This window comes from Solea senegalensis, linkage group LG2, assembly GCF_019176455.1.
Source record: "Solea senegalensis isolate Sse05_10M linkage group LG2, IFAPA_SoseM_1, whole genome shotgun sequence".
In the NCBI taxonomy this organism is placed as follows: domain Eukaryota; kingdom Metazoa; phylum Chordata; class Actinopteri; order Pleuronectiformes; family Soleidae; genus Solea; species Solea senegalensis.
This window is the reverse complement of record NC_058022.1, coordinates 12,270,958-12,284,605: the sequence shown is the minus strand read 5'-3', so window position 1 is coordinate 12,284,605 and position 13,648 is coordinate 12,270,958. Positions and strand designations below refer to the sequence as shown.

The following is a 13,648-nucleotide window of genomic DNA, read 5'->3' as shown; positions in this document are numbered from 1 at the left end:
TGAATGTTTTACTATGAATATGGTTCTGTGACTCATAAAAAAGTATATAGTACATTTTGTGGTATTTATAAAAACAACTTTTCATTTTCCAGATTTAAAAAAAAAACAGCTTTCATGAAAATTGCAAGTAAACATGAAAAATATAAACTAACAAACAGGGAGAATTACTGACATATGTGCATTCTAAATAAGTTAAAACAGGGCATTTTGTTTGAGGATCACTTGTTTTCTTCCAGATACTTCACATTTGTACACACAAAATAAGATCTCACAATCTCACAGAGAACTTCAAAGCAACATTCAAAAATAAACCACAGAAGAATGTATCATGAACGCACTCACACACACACAGATGTTCTCACTTTGCAGCAGTTTTCATGTAAACTAGCGTCAGCTGCTCGTGACGTCATCCCGCCCGTCCGCGAACCATCCCGGAGTCCACCCTCCAGTGAGACTCTCCACACACAAACACTTCACTCTAAATGTCCGCGCTCTCGTTGGTTCCACCTCGTCTCAAGATGTCCGGAGGCCGCAGAGCTTCAGTCACGGCCGCTTTGTTTTTCTTCTTCATTCTCTGCGACTTTTTACGGAGTTCACAGGCGCAAACACCGACTCCCTCTCCGGCTCCGGCTCCGGGTAAGTTTCTCTGCTGCTGCTGCTGCTGCTGCTGTGGCTCAGGTCAGGAGGCTGTCACATGACGGACAAAACGCATTTTTCACTCTTAACTTATGTTAATTTAAAGCACATTTTAAACAACCTCAGTATACACCCACTGTTTTAAATAGTAACAACCATTTCTAAAATGTAAAATTGGAATAAATGTGTTAAAATAAACAATAAAACATACATAAAATTAGCACGTTTGCACAGTAAACATCAGAACTGAAAGCCAGTGGTAAGAGGTGGCTCTTTTATGTGCACACTGGTCTGTTTGGGTCTTGGTAGTACTTACATGAAGAGTTAGCATAGGAGCTGTCACTTAAAATGCTTATTTTTCAATCCTGGATGTAAGAAGATCAAATGGTTTGTTGACCTCAGTGCTCTGGCTGGAGTATGAGGCTGTAAAATCTTGGCCTGATTGGATGGTGCCATGCCATTAAACAATTAAAAAAACACATAGATACTGTTATGACCTTTTTATTTGAATGCACAGTAGCTGATCTGTGTCTCTTTGTTAAGATTTGATCACATGCTCTTGTCAGATTTCTCCATCTTGTAACTACATTTAAAGAGCTGCAGAAATACAGCTACGGTAAGCAGACTTAAACACTTTATTGTTACGCCTGTGTCATTTTCAGTCACTTGTGGCCAGAGATCCAACACCAGCTGTGAAGAATGTTTGAGAAATGTGACTGTAAGTCCAGCTCGACGCACATGCACACGCAGCCGTCCACTGTTGTCCTCTGTTGTTGATATTCATCAGTGTTTGTTGCCGTGTGCGTTGCAGTGTTTGTGGTGCAGACCAACCCAACAATGCATGGACTACCCAGTGAGGAACATCCTGCCCCCAGGCAGCGTGTGTCCTCTGACTGATGCACGATGGGGGGTTTGTTGGGGTGAGAATTTTATCTTTAGATGGCATCAGATACGTCAAGTATTTGTTGTTTTAACTTGAGGATTTTACATGATAGCACATATTTGAAGATGTCACCAAGCCCTAGAGCATCAGACTGTATAACAACAGTGGAGAGCAGCAAAACATGTGTGTAAAAAGCCTGTGCCACTGTACTTTTTACTATGAAAGTTGTATATTTTATATTGTAATATATTTATAATGCAATTATTTTGATTATGATCTATATGATTTTTTGATTATGATCTCTTCTTAAATGTTTTCTCTGACATGTTTATATTCAATTATTTTATTTTTTTTATTCCATTGTGTATTCTATTCATATTTTGTATTTCTGAACTTTTTGCTGCTGTTGGAAGTGAATTTTCCCAGGTTTGCAAACATCATATATTTATTCAGTCAAATTATTTATTAAATTAGAAAAACAATTATACAGTATAATAATTCATTACAGTCATAGTGTTGGGCCTTCCTCAGTAAGAAAATCTTACCAGGAGAGGCCAAATCTGAAAATTGTGTCAACTTTCTTTGTGTCTGCCTTTGATACAGTCAACTTCCAGATTCTGATCATCACCATGTCAGTGCTGGCTGGTGTCATCATCATCGGCGTCCTTATTTGCTGCTTCTGCTGTTGCAAATGTGAAAAAACTGGGTAAGCATGAAGTCCCATGAGGTGATGGCTCTGAATTATGGTTCAGTGTGGAAGAAGGGAGGAGGAGAGAAGAGGAGGACGAGGAGGAGGAGGAACACAAACACAATGAGCTGTTTTTCTGCAAGGCCACACTGATACGGCCATCTCCAAAAGCCTGCCAGAATTTGTGACTGCAGTTTAACTCTTAAAACATAACTTTCCTCTTTCTGTTCAGATGTGATCTAACCAAAAATAAGTTCATTTGTTTATTATTATAACAGATTTTTGGACGGATTTACTGTATACGCGAGTAAATTCTCCCTTCTGTCACATATATTTAAACCTGATGTAATCCTATGATAAATATCCATGAAATAACATCATCTTATATCCCAGAAACAAGAGAGAAGACGCCAAGGTGGAGCGACAAACTCATGCAAGAAAGGCTCGTCAGAAAGCGAGGTAAATACTGTATGGACGTCTGACACAAGCTAATGTAACAAACCCAATATCAGCAAATGGCATTTTCACACATTTTAAAGGTCCAGTGTGTAAGAACTGGTGACATCTAATAGTGAGACTACAAATTGTAACAGAAGGAGGACTCCATGCATCAGGAAACTACGGTGGCCTTCAAAAATGTATTTTTCTTACATTGTGTAGTAAGCTTCCACCTCAAAAAGTGTAGTCTGGCTGGTTTGTAAAACAAGGTCCTTGTCCTAAGTACATAAAAGGCTTATTCTAAGGCTATGAAAACAGAAAAAGTGATTATGCACTGATACAACCATACTTTTTTTTGGGTAGCATGTTGAATTTATATCAATTAATCTGCCTATATGTGACACACTGGACCTTTAAGATTATGAATATGGTTGCTTGAATCAATTCAAATCAAAGAAAGTGAAACTAATAGAGTAAGTTTTGGTTGATGCAGCCAACATGTTTCAATTGTGCCTTGTGTTTAATCCATAATCCATAATTCAAACACTGAATTCAAGGACATTTTTGTTATCTATTGTCTAATATTTAATCTGTTGTCATGTTTCTTTCCATTATAGGAGATCAGAAATGCAGTTGAGACATGATGAGATCAGGTCGAAATATGGTGAGACATTTTTCTTTTTACATAATTCTTAAGGTTTGGGGGTTAGTGCATGAGTGACAACACAGCTGCACATTTGATAAGAGCAGGATAGGGAAAATATAAGATAATTCAATTTATATAATGAAATATGGGTAGATGAAGCTGTTACAAATGTCTGTGTTTACACCATGGAGAAAGACAACAAATCCAGTAGTGCCATCTAGAGGAGAAATATAAATTGAATTCACCTAAATATTTCATATTTTAGTTTTTTAATGTATGTGCTGTGTTTGGAAGTGAATGATTGAATACCTAATCTGTTCTTCATTCTTGTTTTAAGGTCTGGCAAAGGATAATCCGTATGCACGTATGGACGACCATTAAGAAGAATCACAGACATAAGTCCTTTTATTTAAGGAAAAAATAAATCCTATCATAAGATGACATTGAAAGACAGCACTCAAAGTAGCATATTAGGTGTCATTATGCAGATTAATTTCATTAATGGCAGAAAAAAGTCACTAAAATGTTTTTGCAATCATTTTTGACACATGATCTGCTTATCTAATGTTTTTTTTTGTTTGGTTTTTTTCATTTTGATGTGAATGATTGTGTGAAAATACGCTCCTTTAACTTACTTTTCTTTCCACACAGGAAAGTAGACATAAAAGGTAAACCCTGCTAGATATATTATCCACCATGAGAAGTAAATATCAATATTAATATTGTTTTAATTTTCATAAAAATGCGGTATTATAGAATTCCCATACCTCCACAGCTGATTGGGGGTTGTGGTGCTTGTTAAAATGCCTGTTTTAACTATAATTTCACTCAGCTTTACTGTTTATTTTTGTACAAAAAATGTTCCGTTGCAACATGTAACAGTTTTCGTGTGATTTTTCATGTTATCTATTGATAAATCATGACTCTGATTAAGAACTTTAGTGAATCAAATAATGTTAATGAGCTCGGATTAAATGTGAGGTGTTTGATTCTTGTGAAAAACAAAATGTGACAGTAAAGAGTAAAGTTCAACAAATAAAAGTGACACTGTTTTACCTCTAAATTTTAGTATAAAACATGACAAACATCAATAATCAACAATGGGTCTTTGGTTAATCTGTTTTGTGTGACCCAAGTATGGCCTGTAGAGTTGATTTGCAAAATGGGCCCTACTGTTTTACCTAACTCGCGGGAGTGCGCAAAATCAACTTGCGCGTTCACGTATACGCGGTCCCGATGCAAAATGGAACACGTGAGCCTTTTGGTCGAATCACATTTCAAATGTCAGCGCGCGTTCCTGTTAGTCCAAACGAAAGAAGTGTCGGAGCCGACAACCCGCTTGACCGATAACGGCTGCGCTTTACGATATAAAATTATTCCTGGCAACGGAGCAGAATGTCTGAGGAAAAGCCAAAGGTCAGTGTTTGTGTTTCATCGAAGGAACATCGTGTTTATGTTTGTCGTTTGGTGCTAACGAAGCTACTAGCGAATTATCGTTAGCATGCATTGCTAAGCTAGTCTGCTTCTCGGCTACAGATGCGGTATTTGAGCGGGTAAAAGGAGAAAACAAAGGTCCGCTAATTAGTGAATGTTTTGTGTTTAGGCGCATCGTGTTTATTTTGTAATGCCCTTCGAACCACAACATTATCGTGCTCCACCGCATTGTATACTACAGAATTCAGCATGTGCGGCTAACGTCGGTGCCAGAGATTGCCGGTTAAATGAATGGTTTGTGTTTTCTCCAGTTGCGCCATTGTGGTTTTTTGCGCCAGTCTAGTTTGCTGTGCTAAACACCGGAAGAACCATTGAACGTTAGATGGTCGGCGAAATCTTCGTCGAGAACTCCGCTTGTCTGATTTAACAAGCGGATTTAAGTTACCTGCTGTTGAATTTCAGTTACTGGTTATATTATTGCACACCAGAGCCGGTCCTAATAATTATGGGGCCGCAAAGCAGAATTTGACATGATCCTTCGCACCAGCACAGCCAATACTATCTTCAGTAGTGTTATTTTCAAGCTGTTGACGTCTTTCTATGGTAACATTGACATAATGTTAATTATATTTTCTGCCCTGTTTTCTCTTCTCCATCTGATTAGAATGTAACCTTGTATTAGTATAATTTCTCTATTTGTTTAACATGTATGGTCTCTAATCTAATTCACATTTTGTGAATTCAAATTCACAAAATGGAACATTTGCAAAGTGGGTAATCCAAAAACCTAACGCTATCAAAAATGATTGGATGATCAAGTTTCCAGGGAACAAAAATTTTAAAATTAACATAATGAATAATTGACCAGTTGTTTTACATAACTCGGCTTGATTAACCCGCCATGTAATTAATTGCTCTACATCTACCTTTGTTGCCACTAGGCCTTGACTAGCTGCTTAAATCACTAGGTGTTGGGCTGGCTCTCCTGGATATTGGAAAGTTGCTGTTGCTAATGCATGTGGTTGTTATTGCAGGAAGGGGTGAAGACAGAGAACGACCACATAAACCTCAAAGTAGCTGGTCAGGATGGGTCGGTCGTACAGTTCAAAATCAAGAGGCATACTCCACTCAGCAAACTAATGAAGGCATACTGCGAAAGACAGGTAAATTCACCTAGGCAAAACCGAAACTTCATATCTATGTATTGTTTTGTCAGCAACTAATGGACTCACAAGAATATTAAAATGCTCCCGTCTTTTACAGGGTTTGTCAATTCGTCAAATAAGATTTAGGTTTGATGGACAGCCAATTAATGAAACGGACACACCTGCACAGGTTGGTGAAACACAATATATCATGTTATTTATAACAATATGTTCTGTTCAAATGTCTTCTCACAAGTTAATACACTTTGCATTAACTGGAGAAAGCACTCGTGCAAATCTTGACAGCGGCCACTCGGTCTCACAGAATTAAAACATGTCTTAGAAAATTCCTCAACCTGTATCCAGTTTACCACCAACATCCATTTTTTTTCTTCCTTTTGGTTATAACATAGATACTCAGAAAATTTAATCCAAATCCATTTTTTAAGTTTTGTGTCATTACAAACAGCCAGAATCATTACCTCCTTGGCAGAGATAACAAAGTATTAAAATTACAAGAGCAGTCTAATTTGCTGCTTGTTTACAACTTGTAGGCATTCAGTGGAGAATTACAGTAGTTTTAGTGGTCAGTTCAGTATTAAATGTCATCCTAGCCTAATTTACACTAACTCTGATTATGTCTTATGTTTTCCGGTGACATACTTTTAATTGCTGTTGTGCACATCCATTACATTTTCTTTTCTACTATTTCTTTTTCCTTTTGTGGAAGATTGGTTATGAATACTGTCGGTAAAATGGACAAACCATATGGATCGTTTAGTGTCAGTGAAACTATAAAACGTTTCTGATCCTTGCAGGGAAAATGCTTTGGCAATTGCACCATCAAAATTAGGAAAAGAGATGGTAAAGAAGTAATCATGAATGGTAATACAATTAAAACTAAAATACTTAAATAGAAGTATGGTACGGGGCAGAATTGCCTGGCCTCAGTAGTACTTACTGTCAAAATGAGTGGCTTGTGGGCAAGTCTGACTGTCCATAATTTTCTCGGTCAAAACCTCAAAGACCATTATAAGACTTAAAGATAGTAGTTTAAACACTTGCCATCCAGTCGGTTTGCATTTAAAAAGCTCTGCTCTGACAAATGAGATGAAATGTCCTAATTCGAAGTTGTAATTGCTGCCAAAGGAGTTTTCGTGAAGACGATGAATACGCTGCTTTGGGAAAACGATGATGTCATAGCCTCACCTCTCTGTTGCTCTGGCATTCACTGTCCTCATCTTCTTTGTCATCCTTCTCTTGTGTTCGGAGACTGTTTGACAATGTTGCCAACCACTTTCAATGAAAAATAAGCAAAGTCGAACTGAAAAGACGCGAGATCTCACCGGATTCCCATTTTTACTTGAATGAACGATACAGATGAGTGATCCACACACGGTCAACTGTACTGTACAATCCACAGCTAGTTTTTGTCTGTGACTGTGTGGTCAGTGTTTCTACCTTTCTGACCGAATCTCCTTCCGCAGTAAATACAGCTAGATGAAACTTACTAATGCGACAGAACTGGCCATTTCCTTCTCGGAAAGTAATTGAGGATGTCCCTTTTTTTTTAAAAAAAAGGGAAAAAAAGGCACTGGTGGTCTGAAAAGTCATTAAATATAGTGATAGATAGACAGACAGACAGACGTGCTGTAACACTATACACACTACAGCGTTTTGTGTCTTTTGGGAGTTTGTGTGGATAGAGAACTTTCCTGAAACAATGCCGTGTTTACAAGAAACCTTTTCAAAACAACAAATAGAGTATTTTGATGTGTTTCCATTTGGACATGGCCTTTTTCAATAGGGAAATTTCTTGTACGTTAATGTAGTAAGTTCACCCCCATCACCACATGAATGTATGTGGTAAGGGGCAATTAAAGGCTCATTAGTGCAGATCTGCTTGCTGAGGTGTGTGGCACTGAATTGTAGGTATGGGTGCCAAAAACTGGAACACAGATTGTTTATTTAGTTTAACAATCGAAATGCTCAAAGAATGACATGTGTAGATGGTTGTTGAGACCAATATCTAGATGAAACACCCTAGTATAGAGTATACACTATTGAACGCACATTTTAAATGAAGGAGATCACAGCTTAATATAATGTAAAATATAATTTTTGCTGTAAAGTAATGTAATTGTATGTTATGTGATGACTAATGTGTAATTTGCTTTGTTCGCACAGCTGGAGATGGAGGATGAAGACACTATTGATGTATTTCAACAACAGACGGGAGGCATCTGCTCTTAAGTGTGATGTGGACTCTGCTCACAGAAGAATATCCACACCATTTTCTTCATGTTGTATTTGTTGTTTTTTTTTCTCTTTTCCACTGTGCTTTGTTAAATGTTAGGCTGTTCACAACATCAATATCAAGTTTTTTATATAAATATATTTGACATGACCTCATGCATGTCTCATATCAACCAAACTCTTCATTTTTTGGTTGCGGATTGGTTCATTTTTAATTAATGTTCTGGAGGAAAACTGCTGCATTGGAGCTGTTTATTAATGTCCCCAGAGATAGGAAAGGTATTATGACATGACGTAATAAACATGTAGTAGTCTCTTTTTAAACCACACCATTTCCTGTGTCCTGCCCAAACCGATTTTACCTTCTACTGTTGCTAAGAAAACATGCTTGCTCCAAGAAAGATTTATATGAATGGTTTACCTCACTAATGTCATGCTCATAGCAGATTTACTCAGTTGGCATAAAAGTATGGTTGTGATTCTGGACCAAAAATGCTAAATGAGAAACGCTCTTTTATAAAAGGGTTTTTGTTAGCAAGAGATGTAGTTGTAAAATGATAATGTATCGAGTTTGTCTGCACCTTTTTTTTTTTTTGGGGACCTTTAAATATACAACAAACCTGTCAACTTCTGCAATCCATTAAGGGTTATATATCATGTCAGTGTATGAATATTGCATCAATCTAAATACATTTGTCTAAAATATATCGGCTTGTTGGGACTTCTGGATTGGTTGGTAGAAATCTTACTTCTCCATTTCATTTTTAAAAGTTGACATTTGTTTTATTTGCAGGGTGTCATTGGCAGATATTTCCTTTTCTTTTTTTTTTGATTTGTACATTATTTGTCGTCCCTATACTGTATACAATAAATATAGTTTGATACTCCGCTTCTTGAGTTCTTGGCTTTCATGTATGTGGATATGCACTAAAATGTATACTTTCACAAACCCTACATAGAGAATGTAGGGTTTTGTGTTGAAATAGTATACTTTGCTGAGCTGAAAGCAGAGGTGCAAATACATGTGATAACTAAATGTAAAGCAAGTTAAATTTCTCCAAGCTAAAGGTGGTCAAAATTTTCATACGGAGCAAAAACTACAGATAAAACACATTAGGGGGCGCTATTGCTCTGCACGTCTGCTTTGGTTGACTCATTGAAATCCACTCCCTGTAAATCACAATACAAAGACACATTTGTTGCTCCACAGCGGAAGTGTGAAGGCCATAACTCCATAGAATTTTAAAAGAACTTAATTTTACAGATGTTACTAAATTGAGTGGCCAAACGAACCGTCTGACGTTCTCTACACACTGGTCTGATTGTGCTGCCTTTATTTTTGGCAACCTATATCCATTTTATAGGTCCTTATGGAGCCACTTGTAGTAACCCTGACCTCTGAGAGATGCAGCTGCAGGAAGCCGTTCAGACTTGTACAGTACATTCACACTCAGGTTTCTAATAGAATATATGTTGTGTTTACTGAAATAAATGCAAATGAATTTCACAGCCTACAGGTTAGGGTGATACATTAGTACATGGCAAGTAACAAACAATTCCGTCTGTCTGTTACTTGCCACTCATTTGTTTGTTTATTGCTGCGTGTCACTATCAGCTGTGTCAGGGATGCATGGGAGGCAGCACACACTCTTTTTTTAAGCTCATTCTTATGTCATGTGCTGCTGTGCGTTGGGTCGGTGTACATCCGTTATCTTGAAATCAAGAATATGTTGTAGTAGATGTATTCTTTATCTCTTTCCAAACTTATTTATTTAATGAACCATTATTTAAGAATGGGTAGACATCATGTCATAAGTAATATCAATAATTGCTTTAGTTTACTGTGTGTAATACAAAAATCAAAAATAATTTGGCTGTAATGTACATTATAATAATAGGCATTCGATTAATTTGAATAATGTGATCTGGTAACACATAATAAAGTGTCCACTTCACATGAGCTTCATCCCTCATCTGTGATTATTGCAGCTCAAATGTTGGATTTTAAACATAAAAATACTGCCTTGTTCCTTTGGCTTTTAAGCGTGTTCCTCCCTTAACGTGTGGGGGAGGGGCCTTCAGACAAGGCAAATCAACTTAGCATGGGTCACATAATGGCCGTATGAGGTCAGTCATCTGCGTTCCGCATCCTCAATGTGTCGAGCCAGCTAACCTCAGATGTGACGCCCTCCCCTCGTGGATCACTTCAGCATCATGAATGAAGCCAGTGTGCATCTGGAGAGCCTCTGGATCGTCTCCAGAGCTCTGCATGCTGACGTCATCCTCCTGTGTGTAATGTGGTCTCCACCCTGTCAGCAGATCAGATTTCACACTAATGCATGTTCCAACATTTTGAGGAGGGATAAACATGCCTGACTGTTTTTATTATTTTAAAAGCAAGTGCAGTCATAAATTTCAAGTTTGTTTTGCTAATTACGCAAACCAAATGTAGTGAAGGTACCGCAGCGTTTTCAGATATTTGGTGGTCTTCTTTTTGGAAATTCTCATTTAAAGGATCCTTCAGAATACTATACAGCCTAGAGCAAAGATCTGAAAGTTTTAACCAGTGACTGTGGTGGTATGTAGCAATAAGGGCAGGCCTGAGAAGAGTGTAAAAGTACAGTATAATAACAATTAACTCTTCTTAATGTGTGTTACATGCAAAAACAACCAAACAAAAGACACACCCATCCCTATTTCCTGTCATTGTCCCACAGGCAATGTGTAAATGTATATAATTTAGTATTCAAACCGACCTAGTATCAGGATACAATTACTGTTTATAGTGCTGCTCTAATACAGAAGAGTATTTAGTAAATGTATATTTACTCCTCAAACATATTTGTGTGCTACTCATTTTTTATGGCTCCAGGACACACAAGTGTACCAGCTCCAGGGTGGTGGCAGTGTGGCACTACACATGCTGTCACTGCCACAGTTTACTGGGTGTACACATAGTTGGAAGACATAAATAATGTTATTATTAACATAATAATGTTATAACCTGCCATTTTCCCGTGTGACACAGGTTAGGGTTAGCTCGTGTCACATATCAAGTGTCAGGGTCCTGGTAGAAGTACACGTTGTCCCACTCAACAGACCCCCCTCGTTAGTGTTATCACTAACACCTGCCACCACTCTTACGGACTGTGAGTGAAACTGTGTTTGTAATCTCAATGACATTCCTCAGTGGGGGTTTCTACAACATGCAACAGGTTTCTGCCGTTCTTGCTCATTTACATCAAAACAATGTGTAAATCGTGCTCTACTGTCCTCTACTACCGCCCTCTCAAAACAGGGAGCACACTGATCACCGTCCTCTGCACGGTATGTAACACTGCACAAGAGCCTCATACACCCCCAAACAAAAACATCACATTTACTATGTCACATATATAAAATAAAGAAAGTGAAATGTGTAAAGGGATGGCATTTGAAATGTTAGTATCATTATATATTTTAATGAGGATGGCTGGACGCAAAGCTGCGGGTTGTTCTCAAATGCAAATTCCAGCTTCAGGAAGGGGAACCATTTGGCAACCCAGGATAATGTAAAATGCTCCCTGACCACCATAGAAGACTGGAAAGGACAGAGCTCAAGAACATTTAATATATATGAAATAAAATAAAAATCCAATAGAAAAAACAAAGAACAAAGAAAGGAAAATGCAAAATACAAGTCAATATGGGCTGCTGTACAAACACATTGGCTCAATATGGCAGCCTCTATAAAGTGAGCTCCTTATGTTAATTGTCAATTTCTGCCAACAAAACCTCCTAAATGTTACACAGTATACCTTTAATTTATGCTTTATTTCAATGAAATGTTTTATTTCATGTGTATTTTAAACTTTGAAACACGAGTCAAAACTTATTCAGCCTTTCTGAAGTGAGTCACCCCCTCACAATTGTGTAACATTTGGGATGTTTCTGCCAACAAAACCCCCTAAATGTTACACAATATACCTTTAATGTATATTTATCCTTAATAAAATGTTTTATTGACTTTGAAACACTAGTCAGAAGTTATTCAGCCTTTCTGAAGTGAGTTGACCCTCAAAATTGTAGTCGAGTAGCAGGATTGTTGAGGGGCCTCCTACTCAAGGCCGGGGGCCCCTGAGGGACGCAGACTCAAGTTTGTGTTGTGTGTCACAATGGACTCAAAGTACCACAATGCAACTCAGACTAAATATCGTCTCCCCTAGCTACGGCTTTGGTTGCTACGCCCTAAGAAGAAGAAGAAGAAGAAGAAGAGGCAGAAGAAGTGGGAGGCTTGTCCCTGAAAGAGCTCATTGTGGGGCGGGATGTGTGTGTGTGGTGTCAGATGAGAGGACCCCCTCCTCCTTAACTAGCTGGTCAGCGGTGGAGGGATAACGAACGCCACCTCCGCTCAACTCTCCAGTTGGAGATTGCGTTAAGCGTGAATCATGTCCGTCGTCATTAGTACACACTGGGAGTGGAGACGAAATTGTGCAAGATACGGATAACAGCGTCAAACAAGCCCCGTGTGGACTCAGACAAGTTTCCAGCTCGTCCCGAGAGTGTTTGTGCCGTGATAATGCCTCAGCGGAGGCTCTGCTGCTCCTGCTGCTGCTCCTCACACCCGTCGCATTATTATGCTGCTGCTGCCTCCCTCACATGTGCTTCACGTTGAAGAAGTGACCAGGAGAACGCCTGCAACAAGGAGGGCGACTCAGCCCGAATCTAAAACCTGAGCGGATACTTTCATTTTTCTTTCGCCGTGCCGGGAATCTTCCTTAAGTGGACGCGGTGGTGGAGGAGGAGGAGGAGGCGAGGAGGAGAAGAAGGAGAAGAAGAAGAAGAAGAAGAAGAAGTAAAAAGTTCTTGTACTTGTTGGACGAACAGGAAACATGGGGAACGCAGGGAGCATGGAGCAGCACACTGATTTCAGAGGACACAACATGCCTCTGAAACTGCCCATGCCAGAGCCAGGGGAGCTGGAGGAGAGATTTGCCATCGTTTTGGTAAGAAAGAGTAAAAGCGTGTGTCTCTTCTCTTTGTTCCCTCCATGCTTCACTGTCCTGGGACGAGACAGCTGTGTGTGTGTGTGTGTGTCCAGCAGCACGCCTGGTCCTTTCTTTGTTTTTCAGGAAAAAAAGGGTGTTCAACAAAAAAAAGTTACTTTCTTACAAAGTTACTTATCTCTGCCATTCTAGTTTTATTTTTATTTTTGACTCGCACACTTTCTAATCACCTTTCTACTGTTCCTTTACACCTTAAATGCTTCTGTACGTTTCCAAGTGTTAGGTCCACCTGCACTCATAATCTGGTGAATTATTGCTTTTATCGGAAGCCCTTTTTCCCGTTTTATGAGCCCAGGCGCTGCCTCACTACTGCCCAGCGTGCCAGGTCCTCTGAAACATCTGTCACATCATAAAGTGTCAACAACATCTGGCAGCAATAATGTTACCTGGGTGGGAGGGAACAACAACAACAACAGTGCGGCTCATGGCTGTTTTTATTGTTAAGAAGGTAATCTAGACTTTTAAGTGCTAACAGGT

General features: G+C 38.8%; 3 protein-coding genes across 16 annotated transcripts in view; all 3 read left to right on the top strand.

Annotated features, from left to right (window-relative positions):
• Nucleotides 1-411: 411 nt before the first annotated feature.
• Nucleotides 412-4,170, top strand: pttg1ipb (PTTG1 interacting protein b). Its single transcript, XM_044019854.1, has 7 exons — nt 412-636; nt 1,299-1,354; nt 1,448-1,556; nt 2,123-2,225; nt 2,601-2,666; nt 3,263-3,309; nt 3,629-4,170. The coding sequence occupies exons 1-7, from the start codon at nt 483-485 to the stop codon at nt 3,670-3,672; spliced, it is 579 nt and encodes a 192-aa protein (XP_043875789.1). The 5' UTR covers nt 412-482; the 3' UTR covers nt 3,673-4,170.
• Nucleotides 4,171-4,440: 270 nt separating this feature from the next.
• Nucleotides 4,441-9,015, top strand: sumo3b (small ubiquitin like modifier 3b). The gene is made up of 4 exons (XM_044019861.1): nt 4,441-4,707; nt 5,760-5,888; nt 5,989-6,060; nt 8,058-9,015. The coding sequence occupies exons 1-4, from the start codon at nt 4,687-4,689 to the stop codon at nt 8,121-8,123; spliced, it is 288 nt and encodes a 95-aa protein (XP_043875796.1). The 5' UTR covers nt 4,441-4,686; the 3' UTR covers nt 8,124-9,015.
• Nucleotides 9,016-12,353: 3,338 nt separating this feature from the next.
• The window catches only part of fmnl2a (formin-like 2a), a 54,417-nt gene continuing 53,122 nt past the window's right edge, over nt 12,354-13,648 (top strand). For 7 of the 14 annotated variants that reach the window (XM_044014942.1, XM_044014925.1, XM_044014917.1 and 4 more), the window contains exon 1: nt 12,354-13,111. In XM_044014942.1, the coding sequence (XP_043870877.1) occupies nt 12,998-13,111 (114 nt within the window). In that variant the 5' untranslated portion in view covers nt 12,354-12,997. The remainder of the gene's footprint in view (nt 13,112-13,648) is intronic. The other 7 variants (XM_044014973.1, XM_044014934.1, XM_044014997.1 and 4 more) reach the window with 2 other exon arrangements.